The sequence below is a fragment of the Salvelinus alpinus genome, chromosome 26 (assembly GCF_045679555.1).
Source record: "Salvelinus alpinus chromosome 26, SLU_Salpinus.1, whole genome shotgun sequence".
In the NCBI taxonomy this organism is placed as follows: domain Eukaryota; kingdom Metazoa; phylum Chordata; class Actinopteri; order Salmoniformes; family Salmonidae; genus Salvelinus; species Salvelinus alpinus.
In genome coordinates this window covers 44,381,075-44,406,051 of record NC_092111.1, presented here as the reverse complement: position 1 = coordinate 44,406,051, position 24,977 = coordinate 44,381,075, and the positions used below count along the sequence as shown (strand labels likewise).

At 43.6% G+C, this 24,977-nt stretch overlaps 1 protein-coding gene across 1 annotated transcript in view; it reads right to left on the bottom strand.

Moving 5' to 3' along the window:
* LOC139555342 (CUB and sushi domain-containing protein 2-like) overlaps nt 1-24,977 on the bottom strand; it is a 993,500-nt gene that overhangs the window by 68,404 nt on the left and 900,119 nt on the right. Inside the window, exon 61 of the mRNA XM_071369058.1 lies at nt 751-930. Coding sequence (XP_071225159.1) covers nt 751-930 — 180 coding nt within the window. The remainder of the gene's footprint in view (nt 1-750; nt 931-24,977) is intronic.

Sequence of the window (24,977 nt, the reverse complement as noted above, 5' to 3'; positions counted from 1 at the left end):
AATTTGGCTATATACAGGAAGTACCAGTCCCTAGTCAATGATAATGTGGCTATATACAGGAAGTACCAGTACCTAGTCAATGATAATTTGGCTATATACAGGAAGTACCAGTCCCTAGTCAATGATAATTTGGCTATATACAGGAAGTACCAGTACCTAGTCAATGATAGCTTGGCTATATACAGGAAGTACCAGTCCCTAGTCAATGATAATTTGGCTATATACAGGAAGTACCAGTACCTAGTCAATGATAGCTTGGCTATATACAGGAAGTACCAGTACCTAGTCAATGATAGTTTGGCTATATACAGGAAGTACCTAGTCAATGATAGCTTGGCTATATACAGGAAGTACCTAGTCAATGATAGCTTGGCTATATACAGGAAGTACCAGTACCTAGTCAATGATAGCTTGCCTGTATACAGGAAGTACCAGTACCTAGTCAATGATCATTTGGCTATATACAGGAAGTACCAGTACCTAGTCAATGATAGCTTGGCTATATACATGGGGTAATAGTAAGGGTGTGGCAGGCGGATACAGTGTATGATTGAGAGAGAGTCTCTCTCTCTGTGTGTGTGTGTGTGTGTGTGTGTGTGTGTGTGTGTGTGTGTGTGTGTGTGTGTGTGTGTGTGTGTGTGTGTGTGTGTGTGTGTGTGTGTGTGTGTGTGTGTGTGTGTGTGTGTGTGTGTGTGTGTGTGTGTGTGTGTGTGTGTGTGTGTGTGTGTGTGTGTGTGTGTGTGTCAGTACCTCTGCATTGTGGCTTGGTCCCGTTCCATGTGCGGTCCTTAGTACAGACCAGGGTTGAAGCGCGGTCAGCGTCCATAGTGAATCCTGGGGCACACTGGAAACTCACAGTGCTGTTATAGGTGAAGTCACTGCCCAGCCTCAAACCATTAGCTGGCACACCTGGGTCCCCACACATTATCACTGGAGGGAGAGGGAGAGAGAGAGAGAAAGAGAGAGAGAGAGAGAGGGAGAGGGAGAGGGAGAGGGGGAGAGCGAGAGAGAGAGAGAGTTTTAAATAACCTTTACTGAGTCTGGGAGCCCACAACACAATAAACACTAAAACAAAACCATGATTACAAATAATTTAAAAACGCAACACCAAATCCTTCTCCACAGTAAATAAATATGGCTCCATGTTTTATCCTCCGCTGTCCTCTTATCAATAGGCAGTTTGTATAAAGATCGCCAATAGCCTTTTCGGGAGGCACCTGGACCAAAACACCCCCCCCCCCCCCCCCCTCGTCGATTTGACCCCTTCCAGGGAAAAAGTCTGGGACACTTTTACACATATTATGTACATGTCCTTCTGTCCCACCGTCTTGAACTCCCCCAGCTCCGGGGTACAGAAGGAAAGCAGCATCCCCACGTCCTCCTCTAATGCACAGGGACCACATCATCCAGAACCTCCGTCCACCAATCAGAGTTGGAAGTATCAGTCACATACTGCCGATGAAGTACTGGCAAGGAATTACAGACCTCAGCTACGACCTTCCTGATGATCGGATCCCCGCTCTTTGTCCCAGCTCCTCCAACGATCTGCTCCTGCTCCGCATCAGATGACCCATCTTAGTACACCCCACACCTAGCAGGCATGAAGGTAGGCTGGCTGAACCCAGAGCACGGGGCTGGATGGCAGTGTTGTAACAAAGAGGCTCTTCAAAAAGTCAACTCCCTGGTGGCGTGCCGGCCTTAATAAGGGACATGTCAAGCTCTCCAAGCCTGCATAACAGACTCATAGAATGGAGTCAAGCAAGACTAATCACCCCCCTCTAGCTTTAACTTGTTTGGGATAGGGGGCAGCATTTTCACGTTTGGATGAAAAGCGTGCCCAGAGTAAACTGCCTGCTACTCAGTCCCAGTTGCTAATATATGCATATTATTAGTAGGATAGAAAACACTCTGAAGTTTCTAAAACTGTTTGAATGATGTCTGTGAGTATAACATAACTCATATGGCAGGCGAAAACCTGTGGCCTATCGAATACACAGTGGCCTATCGAATACACAGTGTCTATGGGGTCATATTGCACTTCCTAAGGCTTCCACTAGATGTCAACAGTCTTTAGAACCTTGATTCTATTGTGAAGTGGGGGCGAATGAGAGGGGATTGAGTAAGGTCTCTCCCAGAGTGCCACGAAGACAAAGGAATTCTCCGGTTGAAGATTTATTTTAAAAACATCCTAAAGATTGATTCTATACTTCGTTTGACATGTTTCTATGGACTGTAATGGACTGTAACAGAACTTTTTGACTTTTCGTCTGCACCTAGTGAACGCGCGTCATGAATTTGGATTACTGGGCTAAACGCGCTAACAAAAAGGAGGTATTTGGACATAAAGATGAACTTTATCGAACAAATCAAACATTTATTGTGGAACTGGGATTCCTGGGAGTGCATTCTGATGAAGATCATCAAAAGTAAGTGAATATTTACAATGCTATTCTGATTTCTGTTGACTCCACAACATGGCGTATATCTTTATGGCTTATTTGGGCTCTGAGCGCTGTACACATATTATTGCATGGTTTGCTTTTTCTGTAAAGTTTTTTTGAAATCTGACACAGCGTTTGCATTAAGGAGAAGTATATCTTTAATTCTGTGAATAACACTTGTATCTTTTATCAATGTTTATTATGAGTATTTCTGTAAATTGATGTGGCTCTGTGCAAATTCACGGGATGTTTTGGAGGCAAAGCCAAATGTAAACTGAGGTTTTTGGATATAAATATGAATTTGATCGAACAAAACATACATGTATTGTGTAACATGCTGTCCCGGGACTGTCATCTGATGAAGAATATCAAAGGTTAGTGATTAATTTTATCTCTATTTCTGCTTTTTGTGACTCCCCTCTTTGGTTGGAAAATTGCTGTATGCTTTCTGTGACTAGTTGCTGACCTAACATAATGCTATGTTCTGCTTTCGCCGAAAATTCCTTTTTGAAATCGGACACTGTGGTTGGATTAACGAGAAGTTTATCTTTAAAATGGTGTGTAATACTTGTATGTTTGAGAAATTTGAATTATGAGATTTCTGTTGATTGAATTTGGCGCCCTGCAATTTCATTGGCTGTTGGCGAGTCCTAGACAGGTTAAGAAGTACGCCATGCTCAACCATAAGATCAACAAGACGCTCTTCTTTAAGATAAAACACCAACGCTTCATTCATCCACGACACATAAGCAACATTTTCATAGTCTACTTTCTCTCCTGCGGCGACCAGAAACTATTCTACAGTGACAGCAGATTCAGTAACACACTGGAAGCAGTGCTGAAATGACAGTAGATTCAGTAACACACTGGAAGCAGTGCTGCAGTGACAGTAGATTCAGTAACACACTGGAAGCAGTGCTGAAATGACAGTAGATTCAGTAACACACTGTCAGCAGTGCTGATGTGACAGTAGATTCAGTACCACACTGGAAGCAGTGCTGCAGTGACAGTAGATTCAGTAACACACTGGAAGCAGTGCTGATTGGACAGTAGATTCAGTAACACACTGGAAGCAGTGCTGATGGGACAGTAGATTCAGTAATACTCTGGAAGCAGTGCTGATGTGACAGTAGATTCAGTAACACACTGGAAGCAGTGCTGATGGGACAGTAGATTCAGTAACACACTGGAAGCAGTGCGGCAGTGACAGCATATTCAGTAACACACTGGAAGCAGTGCTGCAGTGACAGTAGATTCAGTAACACACTGAAAGCAGTGCTGATGTGACAGCAGATTCAGTAACACACTGGAAGCAGTGCTGCAGTGACAGCAGATTCAGTAACACACTGTCAGCAGCGCTGCAGTGATAGCAGATTCAGTAACACACTGGAAGCAGTGCTGCAGTGACAGTAGATTCAGTAACACACTGAAGCAGTGCTGATGTGACAGTAGATTCAGTAACGCACTGGAAGCAGTGCTGCAGTGACAGTAGATTCAGTAACACACTGGAAGCAGTACTGCAGTGACAGCAGATTCAGTAACACACTGGAAGCAGTGCTGAAATGACAGTAGATTCAGTAACACACTGGAAGCAGTGCTGATGGGACAGTAGATTCAGTAACACACTGGAAGCAGTGCTGCAGTGACAGTAGATTCAGTAACACACTGGAAGCAGTGCTGATGGGACAGTAGATTCAGTAACACACTGGAAGCAGTGGGGCAGTGACAGCATATTCAGTAACACACTGGAAGTAGTGCTGCAGTGACAGTAGATTCAGTAACACACTGAAAGCAGTGCTGATGTGACAGCAGATTCAGTAACACACTGGAAGCAGTGCTGCAGTGACAGCAGATTCAGTAACACACTGTCAGCAGCGCTGCAGTGATAGCAGATTCAGTAACACACTGGAAGCAGTGCTGCAGTGACAGTAGATTCAGTAACACACTGGAAGCAGTGCTGATGGGACAGTAGATTCAGTAACACACTGGAAGCAGTGCTGATGGGACAGTAGATTCAGTAACACACTGGAAGCAGTGCTGCAGTGACAGCATATTCAGTAACACACTGGAAGCAGTGCTGCAGTGACAGTAGATTCAGTAACACACTGGAAGCAGTGCTGCAGTGACAGCAGATTCAGTAACACACTGGAAGCAGTGCTGCAGTGACAGTAGATTCAGTAACACACTGAAAGCAGTGCTGCAGTGACAGTAGATTCAGTAACACACTGGAAGCAGTGCTGCAGTGACAGTAGATTCAGTAACACACTGGAAGCAGTGATGATGTGACAGTATATTCAGTAACACACTGGAAGCAGTGCTGATGGGACAGTAGATTCAGTAACACACTGGAAGCAGTGCTGCAGTGATAGCATATTCAGTTTCACACTGGAAGCAGTGCTGCAGTGACAGTAGATTCAGTAACACACTGGAAGCAGTGCTGCAGTGACAGTAGATTCAGTAACACACTGGAAGCAGTGATGATGTGACAGTATATTCAGTAACACACTGGAAGCAGTGCTGATGGGACAGTAGATTCAGTAACACACTGGAAGCAGTGCTGCAGTGACAGTAGATTCAGTAACACACTGGAAGCAGTGATGATGTGACAGTATATTCAGTAACACACTGGAAGCAGTGCTGATGGGACAGTAGATTCAGTAACACACTGAAAGCAGTGCTGCAGTGACAGTAGATTCAGTAACACACTGGAAGCAGTGCTGATGGGACACTGACTGTAGATTCCCACCAAAACCAGGGAAATGTCAACAAGAAGAACAGTATACTTATTTCCATCACAACAAATAAATTAATCACCGTAGTCGTACATAGAAAAAGGGGAAAACAATAAAGATTTTTAACTCCAGACAACACTCGCTCATACAATGCCAATACGCACCAAACACTCCCAGCCTTCAGAGGGACAGAGGGACAGAGGGACAGAGGGACAGAGGGACAGAGAGAGAGAGAGAGAGAGAGAGAGAGAGAGAGAGAGAGAGAGAGAGAGAGAGAGAGAGAGAGAGAGAGAGAGAGAGAGAGAGAGAGAGAGAGAGAGAGAGAGAGAGAGAGAGATAGAGAGAGAGAGAACAGAGAGGGACAGAGAGAAATAGTCATTTAAACATCCCAAATCCACACCGTATCTATAATTTAATAGCTCATCATCTTGGAGAATGGCTCTTGGCTAGCCTTTTGTTTTTATTTGGTTTGGGAAAATCTATATAACACTCGATTAAAACACTCCAGACACAATAACAGACCGTAAACATACCGTTTAAATCGTACAAGATGAGGCCTGTAAGAATTACTATGGAAGTTAATGAACTGTTATACGCAGTAACTGTAAGATTCAAACCCTCGTCCCCAAAGCAACTAATATATCAAACAAACTTACCAATCTAGACGGCAACACGTCTCCCTTGGCTTCACAGCCAATAAGCTGTTGAAATATAAAACACCCCTCCTAGACAGGACTTATTATAGCCTGTGGCTTCAAGTGGTCTTACAGGACACAAACTCTGAGAAACTAACTTGCAATTGTATTGCAGTTGAACGGAGGTACAAATTACTGTGGGACACTTCTCTCCCAATGGAGACACAAGAGCCAAAACATCTAGAAGATAGTAACACAAAATCCCCACTCACTGGTTTTTTTCTGTCATCCTTCCCCAGACTCCCTACATCAGGCAATCTGGAGCCGTAATCTCACTGTCTGATTGACTGCAAAACTACTCAGTATCCCTCCCCCGTGGAGACAGACGAGCCTGAATGTCTACCCAGTCCCTGAGCCTACTCTTCTAACACCCACAGCCTGAGGAAACTGTTGATCCAGAAGACGTATTTTACACAACAAGTGTCAAAATGGCTTACTCTGACTCAAAAGCTGTAACTTCTTTACTACTCCCCAAAGAATTCAGCTTGATGTTGATACCAGGTGTATTGTTGTTAGAAGTCAGTATTCAGCTTGTTGTTGGTACCAGGTGCATTGTTGTTAGAAGTCAGTATTCAGCTTGTTGTTGATACCAGGTGTATTGTTGTTAGAAGTCAGTATTCAGCTTGTTGATACCAGGTGTATTGTTGTTAGAAGTCAGTATTCAGCTTGATATTGATACCAGGTGTGTTGTTGTTAGAAGTCAGTATTCAGCTTGTTGATACCAGGTGTATTGTTGTTAGAAGTCAGTATTCAGCTTGTTGTTGGTACCAGGTGCATTGTTGTTAGAAGTCAGTATTCAGCTTGTTGTTGATACCAGGTGTATTGTTGTTAGAAGTCAGTATTCAGCTTGTTGATACCAGGTGTATTGTTGTTAGAAGTCAGTATTCAGCTTGATATTGATACCAGGTGTGTTGTTGTTAGAAGTCAGTATTCAGCTTGTTGATACCAGGTGTATTGTTGTTAGAAGTCAGTATTCAGCTTGTTGTTGATACCAGGTGTGTTGTTGTTAGAAGTCAGTATTCAGCTTGTTGATACCAGGTGTATTGTTGTTAGAAGTCAGTATTCAGCTTGTTGATACCAGGTGTATTGTTGTTAGAAGTCAGTATTCAGCTTGTTGATACCAGGTGTATTGTTGTTAGAAGTCAGTATTCAGCTTGTTGATACCAGGTGAATTGTTGTTAGAAGTCAGTATTCAGCTTGTTGTTGATACCAGGTGTATTGTTGTTAGAAGTCAGTATTCAGCTTGTTGATACCAGGTGTATTGTTGTTAGAAGTCAGAACCATCGTCTCTCTTAGTCTACCCCTTGCATTCCCTCTAGGAGGTCGACCACAGTGAGAATCCCGAACATCTACACACCAGAATATATGTATTTTTCCCTAAGGATGCCTTGTGGAGCCTCCATGTGTCCCAGTGACTGCACACACAATGATATTAGCCAGAGGGACGAGGAAACTGTCCCTGCTGGAGGAGCCGTGACTGTGAATCCTGGAGCCACAATGGTTACTCTGACATGAAAACTGGATGCTCTATGGCAGAGGATTTCCCGACCTCTTCTCCGGTACCATCCGTGTATCTGATCTATTCCAGAGCTATCTGTAATCATCAAGTCCCTGGACCAGGTGAATCACTTGAGTTAGTACAACAACACTGTGAAACGTCTGGGGGTCAGTTTTGTAACACAACACAGTGCCACTGAAGTCTCAACTTTTTTAGGGAGCGTGCTATTGGCATGTTGACTGCAGGAATGTCCACCAGAGCTGTTCCCAGAGAAATTGAATGCTCATTTCTCTACCATAAGCCGCTTCCAACATCATTCTAGAGAATTTGGCAGTACGTCCAACCGGCCTCACAACTGCAGAACTACAGACTACGTGTAACCACGCCAGCCCAGGACCTCCACATCCGGCTTCTTCACCTGCGGAATATTCTGAGACCAGCCACCTGGACAGCTGATGAAACTGTGGGTTTGCATACCTGAAGAATTTCTGCACAAACTGTCAGAAACCGTCTCAGGGAAGCTCATCTGCGTGCTCGTCGTCCTCAACAGGATCTTGACCTGACTGCAGTTTGGCGTTGTAGCCGACTTCACTGCTCATCTTTGACGGCCACTGGCACGCCGGAGAAGCTATTTACAGATGAATCCCAGTTTCAACTGTACCGGGCAGATGGCAGACAGTGTGAATGGAATCATGTGGGCGACTGGTTTGCTGATGTCAACGTTGTGAACAGAATACCTCATGGTGGCGGTGGTGTTATGGTCTGGGGCTGGTATAAACTACAGACAACAAACACAATTGCATTTAATCAATGGCAATTTGAATTCACAGAGACACCGTGACGAGATCCTGAGGCCCATTGTTGTGCCATTCATCCGCCGCCATCACCTCATGTTTTAGCATGATAATGCACGTCTCCATGTTGCAAGGATCTGTACACAATTCCTGGAAGCTGAAAATGTCCCAGTTCTTCCATGGCCTGCATACTCACCAGACATGTCACCCATTGAGCATGTTTGGGATGCTCTGGATCTACGTGTACGACAGCGTATTCCAGTTCCCGACAAATATCCAGCAACTTCACACATTTCGTTGAGGAGTGGGACAACATTCCACAGGCCACAATCAACAGCCTGATCAACTCTATGCGAAGGAGATGTGTCTCGCTGCATGAGGCGAATGGTGGTCACACCAGAAACAACCTGATCAACTCTACCAGAAACTGACTGTTTTTCTGAAGATATTTATAAGAATACAGATGGATATCTGTATCCCCAGTCATGTGAAATCCATAGATTAGGGCCTAATACATTTATTTAAATTGACTGATTTCCTCATATGAACTGTAACTCAGTAAAATCGTAGACATGTTTCCATGTTGCGTTGATATTTTTGTTGAGTGTACCTGAGGAAAGTGTTAAGACTAAAAACAAAACCAATAGGATGAAATGATAAGGTTCAACAATAAATTATAACATGTAAAAGGCAAAGGATCAAAGGGCAAAGGGCAAAGGGCAACTCCCTGCATTAATAAGCACAGTTTAAGTTTGAACGCTCTTAGCTGACCAATGGGGACTACCCTTTACCCTACTCGTGTAAGTGTGTGTTTTGGTTTCTCTCTGTACCCGTGCATTCAGGCATGTTCCCGGTCCAGGTCCCGTTAACTGTACAGTGGCGTGTGAGCAGTCCGTTGGAGTAGTAACCCTCTCGACAGGTGTAGGTGATGGAGCGGGAAAACACCAGGCCATCATGAGACAGGATCTGAGAGTTACGTGGTGTTCCTGGGTTCCCACAGGAGATCACTGAGAGAGAGAGAGACAGAGAGAGAGAGAAAGAGAGAGAGAGAGAGAGAGAGAGAGAGAGAGAGAGGTAGATTGAGAGAGAGAGAGAGGTAGATTGAGAGAGAGAGAGAGAGAGAGAGGGAGATTGAGAGAGAGAGAGAGAGAGAGAGAGAGAGAGAGAGAGAGAGAGAGAGAGAGGTAGATTGAGAGAGGGAGAGAGAGAGAGAGAGAGAGAGAGAGAGAGAGAGAGAGGTAGATTGAGAGAGGGAGAGAGAGAGAGAGAGAGAGAGAGAGAGAGAGAGAGAGAGAGAGAGAGAGAGAGAGAGAGAGGTAGATTGAGAGACAGAGAGATGGAGATTGAGAGAGAGAAGGAGAGGGAGAGAGGAGGAGAGGGAGAGAGGAGGAGAGGGAGAGGGAGAGAGAGAAGGAGAGGGAGAGAGAAGGAGAGGGAGAGAGGAGGAGACAGATAGACAGAGAGAGAGAGAGAGAGAGAGAGAGAGAGAGAGAGAGAGAGAGAGAGAGAGAGAGAGAGAGAGAGAGAGAGAGAGGTAGATTGAGAGACAGAGAGATGGAGATTGAGAGAGAGAAGGAGAGGGAGAGAGGAGGAGAGGGAGAGGGAGAGAGAGAAGGAGAGGGAGAGAGGAGGAGACAGATAGACAGAGAGAGAGAGAGAGAGAGAGAGAGAGAGAGAGAGAGAGAGAGAGAGAGAGAGAGAGGTAGATTGAGAGAGAAGGAGAGGGAGAGAGGAGGAGAGGGAGAGGGAGAGAGAGAAGGAGAGGGAGAGAGGAGGAGAGGGAGAGGGAGAGAGAGAAGGAGAGGGAGAGAGGAGGAGAGGGAGAGGGAGAGAGAGAAGGAGAGGGAGAGAGGAGGAGACAGATAGACAGAGAGAGAGAGAGAAAAGTGTTAATGTCAATTCCAAAAATATTAAGGATAGTAAATCTGTGTGTGAGAAAACATATTGGTCTTTTTGGTGGAGCTGCAACGCCTGTACCGGTAGCGGGGTCGATTCCGGGGACCATTCATACGTAAAATGTATGCACGCACGACTATGTCGCTTCGGATAAAAGCGTCTGCTAAATTATAATAAGGAATGAGGGCTTCTCCTCATCTCACTGTCTCCATTTGTCAATTCAATTCAAAGGGCTCTACTGGCATGGGAAACATATGTTTACGTTGATAAAGCAAATGGAATAAACAATAAACAAATCAGAAGTAAACAAGGGATACAGTAGTAAATAAATAAAACTCACAAAAAGGATTAACTGAATATAGACGTTTCAAATGTTATATTATTATATATATTATATATTATTATATTATTATTATTATATTATTGGCTATAAACAACAGTAGGTGAAGTATGAAAATAAACAAACAGATAAATATGTATTTACAACGTTGTTGGTTGCCCTGACAACGGGTCACATATCTTCCTGCTGTGACGCTACACTGCGATATTCCACCTATCAGATATGGGAGTTTATCAATGTTGGATTTGTTTTCTAATTCTTTTTTGGATCTGTGTAATCTGAGGGAAATATGTCTCTCTAATATGTCCATGCATTTGTCAGGAGGTTAGGAAGTGCAGCTCAGTTTCCACCTCATTTTGTGGGCAGTGTTGCACATAGCCTGTCTTCTCTTGAGAGCCAGGTCTGCCTACGGCGGCCTTTCTCAATAGCAAGGCTATGCTCACTGAGTCTGTACATAGTCAAGTATTGTCTTAATTTATGGTCAGTCACCGTAGTCAGTTATTCTGCCACTGTGTTTTTTTTGTCAAATAGTTATCTTTTTGTTTCCGCCAGTTCTCTCTTACATATTTACTTCCCTCACCTCTCCTCACCTTCCCTCACCTCTCCTCACCTTCCCTCACCTCTCCTCACCTTCCCTCACCTCTCCTCACCTTCCCTCACCTCTCCTCTCACCGGCTGTGTCTCTCAGCTACCTGACGTCTCTTCATTTTCCCTCTTGCTTTCTTCCTTTCTCTCTCTTCTACCATCCGTATCCATCACTTATTCCTCTGCATCCCCTTAGTATCCCTGCATTCTTCCACTCCCTCTCTCCCCCTTCCCTCTCTGTCTTTCCCTCCCTCCTTCATTAATCACAGTCTAATTCCTTCGTCCGTGTCCAGTGGATGGTGATGTGTATGTTCATTACTGTCTCCTTCCCGCCCCAGGCCACCACAGCGCTCCATGTGTCTGTGTGCATGCCACAGCCCCACTATAATGACCAGCTGTGACTGGGCCTTGATGTCTTTGCCAACCACAAAACAGGTGGGCGCCCCTCAGCTGGCAGACAGCAAATAGACCACACAGAGGGAGGGAGGGAGGGAGGGAGGGAGGGAGGGAGGGAGGGAGGGAGGGAGGGAGGGAGGGAGGGAGGGAGGGAGGGAGGGAGGGAGGGAGGGAGGGAGGGAGGGAGGGAGGGAGGGAGGGAGGGAGGGAGAGAGAAACAGAGAGAGAGACAGAGACAGACAGACAGACAGACAGACAGACAGACAGACAGACAGACAGACAGACAGACAGACAGACAGACAGACAGACAGACAGACAGACAGACAGACAGACAGACAGACAGACAGACAGACAGACAGACAGACAGACAGACAGATAGATAGATAGATAGATAGATAGATAGATAGATAGATAGATAGATAGATAGATAGATAGATAGATAGATAGATAGATAGATAGATAGATAGATAGATAGATAGATAGATAGATAGATAGATAGATAGATAGATAGATAGATAGATAGATAGATAGATAGATAGATAGATAGATAGATAGATAGATAGATAGATAGATAGATAGAGGGGTGAATGGAGGAAGAGATGGAGAGAGACAAGGATTATTTATTTATTATTTATTGTTTACTTCACTTTTGTTTATCATCTACTTCACTTGCTTTGGCAATGTTAACATATGTTTCCCATGCCAATAAAGGGAGGGAGGGTATTCTGCCACTGTGTACTCTCTGTTAAGGGCAAAATAGCATTCTATTTCACACTTTTATTTTGAAAATTCTTTCCAATGTGCCAAGTAATTCTCTTTTTGTTTTCTCATGATTTGGTTGGGTCTAATTGTGTTTCTGTCCTAGGGCTCTGTGGGGTGTGTTTGTGAACAGAGCCCCAGGACCAGCTTGCTTAAGGGACTCTTCTCCAGGTTCATCTCTCTGTAGGTGATGGCTTTGTTATGGAAGGTTTTGGAATCACTTGGTTGTAGAATTTAACGTATCTTTTCTGGATTTTGATCATTAGCGGGTATCGGTCTAATTCTGCTCTGCATGCATTATTTGGTGTTTTACGTTGTACACAGAGTATATTTTTTGCAGAATTCTGCATGCTCTTTTCCCCCTGTATTCCTCCATCTGTCTCTGTCTTTCCACCCACTCCTCTCTCTCCTGTCAGACTGTTCAGGCTGTTACAGACATGAGGGGAATAGCAACACAGAGGTGAGCAGTTGATTAGCAGAGAAACAGATAATTTCTGTGTCCAGGGGAAAGAAATAGACACCGATTTAACCGATCAGCAGGATAGCAGCTTCTTGGGTCAATAACTCAGGCAATTGAGGAATTTAAAACCTTTTGAAAGCATAAAAACATCTTGGAGACTGAAACGGAATGGAATTTATTACAGCCGAATAGACTGACTTGATTAGACATTTTACCACACATCTCCTATAGACAGCTCTGAGACCCACACATCTCCTATAGACAGCTCTGAGACCCACACATATCCTATAGACAGCTCTGAGACCCACACATCTCCTATAGACAGCTCTGAGACCCACACATATCCTATAGACAGCTCTGAGATCCACACATCTCATATAGACAGCTCTGAGACCCACACATCTCCTATAGACAACTCTGAGACCCACACATCTCATATAGACAGCTCTGAGACCCACACATCTCATATAGACAGCTCTGAGACCCACACATCTCATATAGACAGCTCTGAGACCCACACATCTCATATAGACAGCTCTGAGACCCACACATCTCCTATAGACAGCTCTGAGACCCACACATCTCATATAGACAGCTCTGAGACCCACACATCTCCTATAGACAGCTCTGAGACCCACACATCTCCTATAGACAGCTCTGAGACCCACACATATCATATAGACAGCTCTGAGACCCACACATCTCATATAGACAGCTCTGAGACCCACACATCTCATATAGACAGCTCTGAGACCCACACATCTCCTCATATTGACAGCTCTGAGACCCACACATCTCATATAGACAGCTCTGAGACCCACACATCTCCTCATATAGACAGCTCTGAGGCCCACACATCTCCTCATATAGACAGCTCTGAGACCCACACATCTCATATTGACAGCTCTGAGACCCACACATCTCATATAGACAGCTCTGAGACCCACACATCTCCTCCTATAGACAGCTCTGAGACCCACATCTCATATTGACGGCTCTGAGACCCACACATCTCATATAGACAGCTCTGAGACCCACACATCTCCTCATATAGACAGCTCTGAGACCCACACATCTCATATAGACAGCTCTGAGACCCATACATCTCATATAGACAGCTCTGAGACCCACACATCTCATATAGACAGCTCTGAGACCCACACATATCATATAGACAGCTCTGAGACCCACACATCTCATTTTGTTGTCTTAAAACCTCTCTAGGATAGGGGGCAGCATTTTCACTTTTGGATAAATAGCGTGCCCAATATCAACTTCCTTCTACTCATCCCCAGAAGATAAGATATGCATATTATTAGTAGATTTGGATGGAAAACACTCTGAAGTTTCTAAAACTGTTTGAATCATGTCTGTAAGTATAACTGAACTTATGTAGCAGGCAAAACCCTGAGGACCAGCCATTCAGATTTTTTTTGATTTTTTATGTCACTGTCTGTTCAATGATATTTCATTGGGAAGCCAGATTTCTAATCACCCTGTTCTCAGTTCCTACTGCTTCCACTGGATGTCACCAGTCTTAGGAAATAGGTTGAGGATATTCATTTGTGTAATGAAGAAGAAGGCCATCAGGAAGTAGAGTAACGTCATGTGTACTGTTTGAGAGTTGCGCAAGACTAAAAAAAGTAGCGTTAGTTTGTTGCTCTCCTGTATTGAAAACAGATAGACCCGTCTTTAATTTGATCGATTATTAACGTTTACAAATACCTTAAGCTGTATTACAAAAGTAGTTTGAAATGTTTTGGCAAAGTTTAGAGGTCATTTTTTGGATATTTTGTAGTGACGTTGTTCAAAAATTGAGCTGTTTTTTTCTGGATCAAACGCTCCAAATAAATGGACAATTTGGACATATATGGACGGAATTTATCGAACAAAAGGATGTTTATGATGTTTATGGGACATATTGGAGTGCCAACAAAAGAATCTCATCAAAGCTAATGCATATTTTATATTTTATATCTGCGTTTTGAGTAGCGCCGGCAGGGTTGAAATATGCTACTCTCTCTTTGTTGACATTGTGCTATCATCAGATAATAGCATCTTATGCTTTCGCCGAAAAGCCTTTTTGAAATCTGACATGGTGGCTGGATTCACAACGAGTGTAGCTTTAATTTGGTATCTTACATGTGTGATTTAATGAAAGTTCGATTTTATATCATTTTTTTGAATTTGGCGCTCTACATTTTCCCTGGCTATTGGCCAAGTGGGACGCTACCGTCCCACATATCCCAGAGAGGTTTAATTAACCTCTTGACCCTAGTGGTCAGATTATTTTTTTTATTTTTTTTATTGTCTAATGTCCTTTTAGTGATGGTTAACTTCTTGACGCTAGGTTTTTTTTTTTAATAACGTTCCCAAGGTAAACGGACTATTTCTCAAGTCCAGATCGTAGATTATGCATATCATTTACAGATTATGATAGAAAACACTCAAAAGTTTCCAAAACTGTCAAAATATTGTCTGTGAGTATAACAAAACTGATTCTGCAGGCGAAAACCTGAGGAAATCTAAACCAGAAAATATATATATATTTTTTTTTATCTGTGTTTCCTGGCCCGTCTTTCTTCCATTTAATGGGGTATCAACCAGATTCCTTTTCAAATGGCTTTCTCAGGCTGTGACCAGGCTTTAGACATAGTTTCAGGCTTTTATTTAAAAAAATGAGCGATATTTTTCAAAACTAGTCAGGTGTCATCTGATTAGTTCCTGCGCGCGAGAGGGGTAGCTCTCCATTTTCTTTCTCTCTTTTATTGAATAGGTTACGGTCCGGTTGAAATTTTATTGATTATGTTTGTTAAAAACAACCTGAGGATTGATTATAAAAAACATTTGACATGTTTCTATGAACATTACGGATACTTTTTGGAATTTTCGTCGAACGGAACGAGGCTTTGGTTTTCTGAACATAACACGCAACCCAAATGGCGTTTTTTGTTATAAAAGTAATATTTATCGAACAAAAATAACATTTGTTGTGTAACTGGGAGTCTCGTGAGTGCAAACATCTGAAGATTATCAAAGGTAAGCGATTCATTTGATTGCTTTTCTTACTTTCGTGACCATGCTAATTTGGGGCTAGCTGTTCTAGCCCCAGATTGATGCACGGTCACAAGAAAGTCAGAAAAAGCAATCAAATGAATCGCTTACCCTTTGATAATCTTCAGATGTTTGCACTCACGAGACTGCCAGTTACACAACAAATGTTATTTTATGTTCGATAAATATTACTTTTATAACAAAAAACGCCATTTGGGTTGCGTGTTATGTTCAGAAAACCAAAGCCTCGTTCCGTTCGACGAAAATTCCAAAAAGTATCCGTAATGTTCGTAGAAACATGTCAAATGTTTTTTATAATCAATCCTCAGGTTGTTTTTAACAAACATAATCGTTAATATTTCAACCGGACCGTGACCTATTCAATAAAAGAGAGAAAGAAAATGGAGAGCTACCCCTCTCGCGCGCAGGAACTAATCAGATGACACCTGACTAGTTTTGAAAAATATCGCTCATTTTTTTAAATAAAAGCCTGAAACTATGTCTAAAGCCTGGTCACAGCCTGAGAAAGCCATTTGAAAAGGAATCTGGTTGATACCCCATTAAATGGAAGAAAGACGGGCCAGGAAACACAGATAAAAAAAAAATATATATATATTTTCTCAGTTTAGATTTCCTCAGGTTTTCGCCTGCAGAATCAGTTTTGTTATACTCACAGACAATATTTTGACAGTTTTGGAAACTTTTGAGTGTTTTCTATCATAATCTGTAAATGATATGCATAATCTACGATCTGGACTTGAGAAATAGTCCGTTTACCTTGGGAACGTTATTAAAAAAAAAAAACCTAGCGTCAAGAAGTTAACCATCACTAAAAGGACATTAGACAATAAAAAAAATAAAAAAAATAATCTGACCACTAGGGTCAAGAGGTTAATTAAACCTCTCTGGGATATGTGGGACGGTAGCGTCCCACTTGGCCAATAGCCAGCGGAAAATGTAGAGCGCCAAATTCAAAAAAATGATATAAAATCGAACTTTCATTAAATCACACATGTAAGATACCAAATTAAAGCTACACTCGTTGTGAATCCAGCCACCATGTCAGATTTCAAAAAGGCTTTTCGGCGAAAGCATAAGATGCTATTATCTGATGATAGCACAATGTCAACAAAGAGAGAGTAGCATATTTCAACCCTGCCGGCGCTACTCAAACCGCAGATATAAAATATAAAATATGCATTAGCTTTGATGAGATTCTTTTGTTGGCACTCCAATATGTCCCATAAACATCATAAACATCCTTTTGTTCGATAAATTGCGTCCATATATGTCCAAATTGTCCATTTATTTGGAGCGTTTGATCCAGAAAAAAACAGCTCAATTTTTGAACAACGTCACGGCAAAATATGCAAAAAATAGGCCTCTAAACTTTGCCAAAACATTTCGAAGCTACTTTTTTGTAATACAGCTTAAGGTATTTGTAAACGTTAATAATCGATCAAATTAAGAGACGGGGTCTATCTGTTTTCAAATACAGGAGAGCAACAAACTAACGCTACTTTTTTTAGGTCTTGCGCAACTCTCAAACAGTACACATGACGTTACTCTACTTCCTGATGGCCTTCTTCTTCATTACACAAATGAATATCCTCAACCTATTTCCTAAGACTGGTGACATCCAGTGGAAGCAGTAGGAACTGAGAACAGGGGTGATTAGAAATCTGGCTTCCCAATGAAATATCAATTGGACAGACAGTGACATAAAAAATCAAAAAAAATCTGAATGGCTGGTCCTCAGGGTTTTGCCTGCTACATAAGTTCAGTTATACTTACAGACATGATTCAAACAGTTTTAGAAACTTCAGAGTGTTTTCCATCCAAATCTACTAATAATATGCATATCTTATCTTCTGGGAGATGAGGTCGAAGGAAGTTGACTATTGGGCACGCTACCTATCCAAAAGTGAAAATGCTGCCCCCTATCCTAGAGAGGTTTTAACGAGAACAAAATGAGATGTGTGGGTCTCAGAGCTGTCTATATGATATGTGTGGGTCTCAGAGCTGTCTATATGAGAGATGTGTGGGTCTCAGAGCTGTCTATATGAGATGTATGGGTCTCAGAGCTGTCTATATGAGATGTGTGGGTCTCGGAGCTGTCTATATGAGGAGATGTGTGGGTCTCAGAGCTGTCTATATGAGATGTGTGGGTCTCAGAGCCGTGGATCCTGAGATGTGGGTCTCAGAGCTGTCTATAGGAGGAGATGTGTGGGTCTCAGAGCTGTGTCCATATGAGATGTGTGGGTCTCAGAGCTGTCAATATGAGATGTGTGGGTCTCAGAGACTGTGTATATGAGGAGATGTGTGGGCCTCAGAGCTGTCTATATGAGGAGATGTGTGGGTCTCAGAGCTGTCTGTATGAGATGTGTGGGTCTCAGAGCTGTCAATATGAGGAGATGTGTGGGTCTCAGAGCTGTCTATATGAGATGTGCTGGGTCTCAGAGCTGTCCTATATGAGATGTGTGGGTCTCAGAGCTGTCTATATGATATGTGTGGGTCTCAGAGCTGTCTATAGGAGATGTGTGGGTCTCAGAGCTGTCTATCAGGAGATGTGTGGGTCTCAGAGCTGTCTATATGAGATGTGTGGGTCTCAGAGCTGTGCTATAGGAGATGTGTGGGTCTCAGAGCTGTCTATATGAGATGTGTGGGTCTCAGAGTCTGTCTATATGAGATGTGTGGGTCTCAGAGCTGTCTATATGAGATGTGTGGGTCTCAGAGCTGTCTATATGAGATGTGTGGGTCTCAGAGTTGTCTATAGGAGATGTGTGGGTCTCAGAGCTGTCTATATGAGATGTGTGGATCTCAGAGCTGTCTATAGGATATGTGTGGGTCTCAGAGCTCAGTCTATAGGAGATGTGTGGGTCTCAGAGCTGTCTATAGGATATGTGTGGGTCTCAGAGCTGTCTATAGGAGATGTGTGGGTCTCAGAGCTGTCTATAGGAGATGTTGTGGTAAAATGTCTAATCAAGTCAGTCTATTCGGCTGTAATAAATTCCATTCGGTTTCAGTCTCCAAGATGTTTTTATGCTTTCAAAAGGTTTTAAATTCCTCAATTGCCTGAGTTATTGACCCAAGAAGCTGCTATCCTGCTAGATACGGTTAAATCGGTGCTCTATTTCTTTCCCCTGGACACAGAAATTATCTGTTTCTCTGCTAATCAACTGCTCACCTCTGTGTGTGCTACTCCCCTCATGTCTGTAACAGCCTGAACAGTCTGACAGGAGAGAGAGGAGTGGGTGGAAAGACAGAGACAGATGGAGGAATACAGGGGGAAAAGAGCATGCAGAATTGTGCAAAAAATATACTCTGTGTACAACGTAAAACACCAAATAATGCATGCAGAGCAGAGTTAGACCGAATACCTCGCTAATGATCAAAATCCAGAAAAGATACGTTAAATTCTACAACCAAGTGATTCCAAAACCTTCCATAACAAAGCCATCACCTACAGAGAGATGAACCTGGAGAAGAGTCCCTTAAGCAAGCTGGTCCTGGGGCTCTGTTCACAAACACACCCCACAGAGCCCTAGGACAGAAACACAATTAGACCCAACCAAATCATGAGAAAACAAAAAGAGAACTACTTGGCACATTGGAAAGAATTTTCAAAATAAAAGTGTGAAATAGAGATGCTATTTTGCCCTTAACAGAGAGTACACAGTGGCAGAATACCCTCCCTCCCTTTATTGGCATGGGAAACATATGTTAACATTGCCAAAGCAAGTGAAGTAGATGATAAACAAAAGTGAAGTAAACAATAGAATAATAAATAAATAATCCTTGTCTCTCTCCATCTCTTCCTCCATTCACCCCTCTATCTATCTATCTATCTATCTATCTATCTATCTATCTATCTATCTATCTATCTATCTATCTATCTATCTATCTATCTATCTATCTATCTATCTATCTATCTATCTATCTATCTATCTATCTATCTATCTATCTATCTATCTATCTATCTATCTATCTATCTATCTATCTATCTATCTATCTATCTATCTATCTATCTGTCTGTCTGTCTGGTCTGTCTCTGTCTGTGTGCTGTCTGTCTGTCTGTCTGTCTGTCTGTCTGTCTGTCTGTCTGTCTGTCTGTCTGTCTGTCTGTCTGTCTGTCTGTCTGTCTGTCTGTCTGTCTGTCTGTCTGTCTGTCTGTCTCTTCTCTTCTCGGTTTCTCCCTCCCTCCCTCCCTCCCTCCCTCCCTCCCTCGCTCCCTCCCTCCCTCCCTCCCTCCCTCCCTCCCTCCCTCCCTCCCTCCCTCCCTCCCTCCCTCCCTCCCTCCCTCCCTCCCTCCCTCCCTCCCTCCCTCTGTGTGGTCTGATTCCTAGCTGTCTGCCAGCTGAGGGGCGCCCACCTGTTTTGTGGTCTTGGCAAAGACGATCAAGGCCCAGTCACAGCTGGTCCATCACAGTGGGGCTGTGGCATGCACACAGACACATGGAGCGCTGTGGTGGCCTGGGGCGGGAAGGAGACAGTAATGAACATACACATCACCATCCACTGGACACGGACGAAGGAATTAGACTGTGATTAATGAAGGAGGGAGGGAAAGACAGAGAGGGAAGGGGGAGAGAGGGAGTGGAAGAATGCAGGGATACTAAGGGGATGCAGAGGAATAAGTGATGGATACGGATGGTGTTGAAGAGAGAGAAAGGAAGAAAGCAAGAGGGAAAATGAAGAGACGTCAGGTAGCTGAGAGACACAGCCGGTGAGAGGAGAGGTGAAGGGAGGAGTGAGGAGAGGTGAGGGAAGGTGAGGAGAGGTGAGGGAAGGTGAGGAGAGGTGAGGGAAGGTGAGGAGAGGTGAGGGAAGTAAATATGTAAGAGAGAACTGGCGGAAACAAAAAGATAACTATTTGACAAAAAAAACACAGTGGCAGAATAACTGACTACGGTGACTGACCATAAATTAAGACAATACTTGACTATGTACAGACTCAGTGAGCATAGCCTTGCTATTGAGAAAGGCCGCCGTAGGCAGACCTGGCTTCTCAAGAGAAGACAGGCTATGTGCAACACTGCCCACAAAATGAGGTGGAAACTGAGCTGCACTTCCTAACCTCCTGACAAATGCATGGACATATTAGAGAGACATATTTCCCTCAGATTACACAGATCCAAAAAAGAATTAAGAAAACAAATCCAACATTGATAAACTCCCATATCTGATAGGTGGAATATCGCAGTGTAGCGTCACAGCAGGAAGATATGTGAGAACCCGGTGCTCAGGGCAACCGACAACGGTCTGTGAGTACATATTTATCTGTTTGTTTATTTAGATCATACTTCACCTACTGTTGTTTATAGCCAATAATATAATAATAATAATATAATAATATATAATATATATAATAATATAACATTTGAAACGTCTATATTCAGTTAATCCTTTTTGTGAGTTTTATTTACTTACTACTGTATCCCTTGTTTACTTCTAGATTGTGTTTATTGTTTATTCCATTTGCTTTTATCGACGTAAACATATGTTTCCCATGCCAGTAGAGCCCTTTGAATTGAATTGACAAATGGAGACAGTGAGATGAGGAGAAGCCCTCATTCCTTATTATAATTTAGCAGACGCTTTTATCCGAAGCGACATAGTCGTGCGTGCATACATTGTACGTATGAATGGTCCCCGCAAATCGACCCCGACTACCGGTACAGGCGTTGCAGCTCCACCAAAAAGACCCAATATGTTTTCTCACACACAGATTTACTATCCTCTTAACATCTTTGGAATTGACATTAACACTTTTCTCTCTCTCTCTCTGTCTATCTGTCTCCTCCTCTCTCCCTCTCCTTCTCTCTCTCCCTCTCCCTCTCCTCCTCTCTCCCTCTTCCTTCTCTCTCTCCCTCTCCCTCTCCTCCTCTCTCCCTCTCCTTCTCTACTCTCCCTCTCCCTCTCCTCCTCTCTCCCTCTCCTTCTCTCTCAATCTACCTCTCTCTCTCTCTCTCTCTCTCTCTCTCTCTCTCTCTCTCTCTCTCTCTCTCTCTCTCGCTGTCTATCTGTCTCCTCCTCTCTCCCTCTCCTTCTCTCTCTCCCTCTCCCTCTCCTCCTCTCTCCCTCTCCTTCTCTCTCTCAATCTCCATCTCTCTGTCTCTCAATCTACCTCTCTCTCTCTCTCTCTCTCTCTCTCTCTCTCTCTCTCTCTCTCTCTCTCTCTCTCTCTCTCTCTCTCTCTCTCTCTCTCTGTCTATCTGTCTCCTCCTCTCTCCCTCTCCTCTCTCTCCCTCTCCTTCTCTCTCTCCCTCTCCCTCTCCTCCTCTCTCCCTCTCCTCCTCTCTCCCTCTCCTTCTCTCTCTCAATCTCCATCTCTCTGTCTCTCAATCTACCTCTCTCTCTCTCTCTCTCTCTCTCTCTCTCTCTCTCTCTCTCTCTCTCTCTCTTCTCTCTCTCTCTCTCTCTCTCTCTCCCTCTCTCAATCTCCTCTCTCTCTCTCTCTCTCTCTCTCTCTCTCTCTCTCTCCCTCTCTCAATCTACCTCTCTCTCTCTCTCTCTCTCTCTCTCTCTCTCTCTCTCTGTCTCTCTCTCATCCTCCATCCTACCTCTCTCTCTCTCTCTCTCTCTCTCAATCTACCTCTCTCTCTCTCTCTCAATCTACCTCTCTCTCTCTCTCTCTCTCTCTCTCTCTCTCTCTTTCTCTCTCTCTCTGTCTCTCTCTCTCTCTCAGTGATCTCCTGTGGGAACGCAGGGACACCACGTAACTCTCAGATCCTGTCCTCATGATGGCCCTGGTGTTTTCCCGCTCCATCACCTACACCCGTCGAGAGGGTTACTACTCCAACGGACTGCTCACACGCCACTGTACAGTTAACGGGACCTGGACCGGGAACATGCCTGAATGCACGGGTACAGAGAGAAACCAAAACACACACTTACACGAGTAGGGTAAAGGGTAGTCCCCATTGGTCAGCTAAGAAGCGTTCAAACTTAAACTGTGCTTATTAATGCAGGGAGCTGCCCTTTGCCCTTTGCCCTTTGATCCTTTGCCTTTTACATGTTATAATTTATTGTTGAACCTTATCATTTCATCCTATTGGTTTTGTTTTTAGTCTTAACACTTTCCTCAGGTACACTCAACAAAAATATCAACGCAACATGGAAACATGTCTACGATTTTACTGAGTTACAGTTCATATGAGGAAATCAGTCAATTTAAATAAATGTCCTTAGGCCCTAATCTATGGATTTCACATGACTGGGGATACAGATATCCATCTGTATTCTTATAAATATCTTCAGAAAAACAGGTGCCAGTTTCTGGTAGAGCTGATCAGGTTGTTTCTGGTGTGACCACCATTCGCCTCATGCAGCGAGACACATCTCCTTCGCATAGAGTTTGATCAGGCTGTTGATTGTGGCCTGTGGAATGTTGTCCCACTCCTCAACGAAATGTGTGAAGTTGTCTGGATATCTGTCTGGTAGAATCCTGGAACACGCTGTCGTACACGTAGATCCAGAGCATCCCAAACATGCTCAATGGGTGACATGTATCATGGTGAGTATGCAGGCCATGGAAGAACTGGGACATTTTCAGCTTCCAGGAATTGTGTACAGATCCTGAGCAACATGGAGACGTGCATTATCATGCTAAAACATGAGGTGATGGCGGCGGATGAATGGCACAACAATGGGCCTCAGGATCTCGTCAGCGGTGTGCTCTGTGAATTCAAATTGCCATTGATTAAATGCAATTGTGTTTGTTGTCTGTAGTTTATACCAGCCCCAGACCATAACACCACCGCCACCATGAGGTATTCTGTTCACCACGTTGACATCAGCAAACCAGTCGCCCACATGATTCCATTCACACTGTCTGCCATCTGCCCGGTACAGTTGAAACTGGGATTCATCTGTAAATAGCTTCTCCGGCGTGCCAGTGGCCGTCAAAGATGAGCAGTGAAGTCGGCTACAACGCCAAACTGCAGTCAGGTCAAGATCCTGTTGAGCGAGCGACGAGCACGCAGATGAGCTTCCCTGAGACCGGTTTCTGACAGTTTGTGCAGAAATTCTTCAGGTATGCAAACCCACAGTTTCATCGGCTTGTCCAGGTGGCTGGTCTCAGAATATTCCGCAGGTGAAGAAGCCGGATGTGGAGGTCCTGGGCTGGCGTGGTTACACGTAGTCTGTAGTTCTAAGGAGCTTGTGAGGCCGGTTGGACGTACTGCCAAATCCTCTAGAATGATGTTGGAAGCGGCTTATGGTAGAGAAATGAGCATTCAATTTCTCTGGGAACAGCTCTGGTGGACATTCCTGCAGTCAACATGCCAATAGCACGCTCCCTAAAAAAGTTGAGACTTCAGTGGCACTGTGTTGTGTTACAAAACTGACCCCCAGACGTTTCACAGTGTTGTTGTATCTGGCTCCCAAGTGATTCACCTGGTCCAGGGACTTGATGATTACAGATAGCTCTGGAATAGATCAGATACACGGATGGTACCGGAGAAGAGGTCGGGAAATCCTCTGCCATAGAGCATCCAGTTTTCATGTCAGAGTAACCATTGTGGCTCCAGGATTCACAGTCACGGCTCCTCCAGCAGGGACAGTTGCCTGGTCCACCCTCTGGCTAATATCATTGTGTGTGCAGTCACTGGGACACATGGAGGCTCCACAAGGCATCCTTAGGGAAAGATACATATATTCTGGTGTGTAGATGTTCGAGGATTCTCACTGTGGTCGACCTCCTAGAGGGAATGCAAGGGGTAGGACTAAGAGAGACGATGGTTCTGACTTCTAACAACAATACACCTGGTATCAACAAGCTGAATACTGACTTCTAACAACAATACACCTGGTATCAACAACAAGCTGAATACTGACTTCTAACAACAATTCACCTGGTACATCAACAAGCTGAATACTGACTTCTAACAACAATACAGCTGGTATCAACAGAGCTGAAATACTGACTTCTAACAACAATACACCTGGCTATCAACAAGCTGAATACTGACTTCTAACAACAATACACCCTGGTATCAACAAGCTGAATACTGACTTCTAACAACAACACACCTGGTATCGACAACAAGCTGAATACTTGACTTCTAACAACAATACACCTGGTATCAACAAGCTGAATACTGACTTCTAACAACAACACACCTGGTATCAATATCAAGCTGAATACTGACTTCTAAGCAAGAATACACCTGGTATCAACAAGCTGAATACTGACTTCTAACAACAATACACCTGGTATCAACAACAAGCTGAATACTGACTTCTAACAACAATGCACCTGGGTCTACCAACAACAAGCTGAATACTGACTTCTAACAACAATACACCTGGTATCAACAAGCTGAA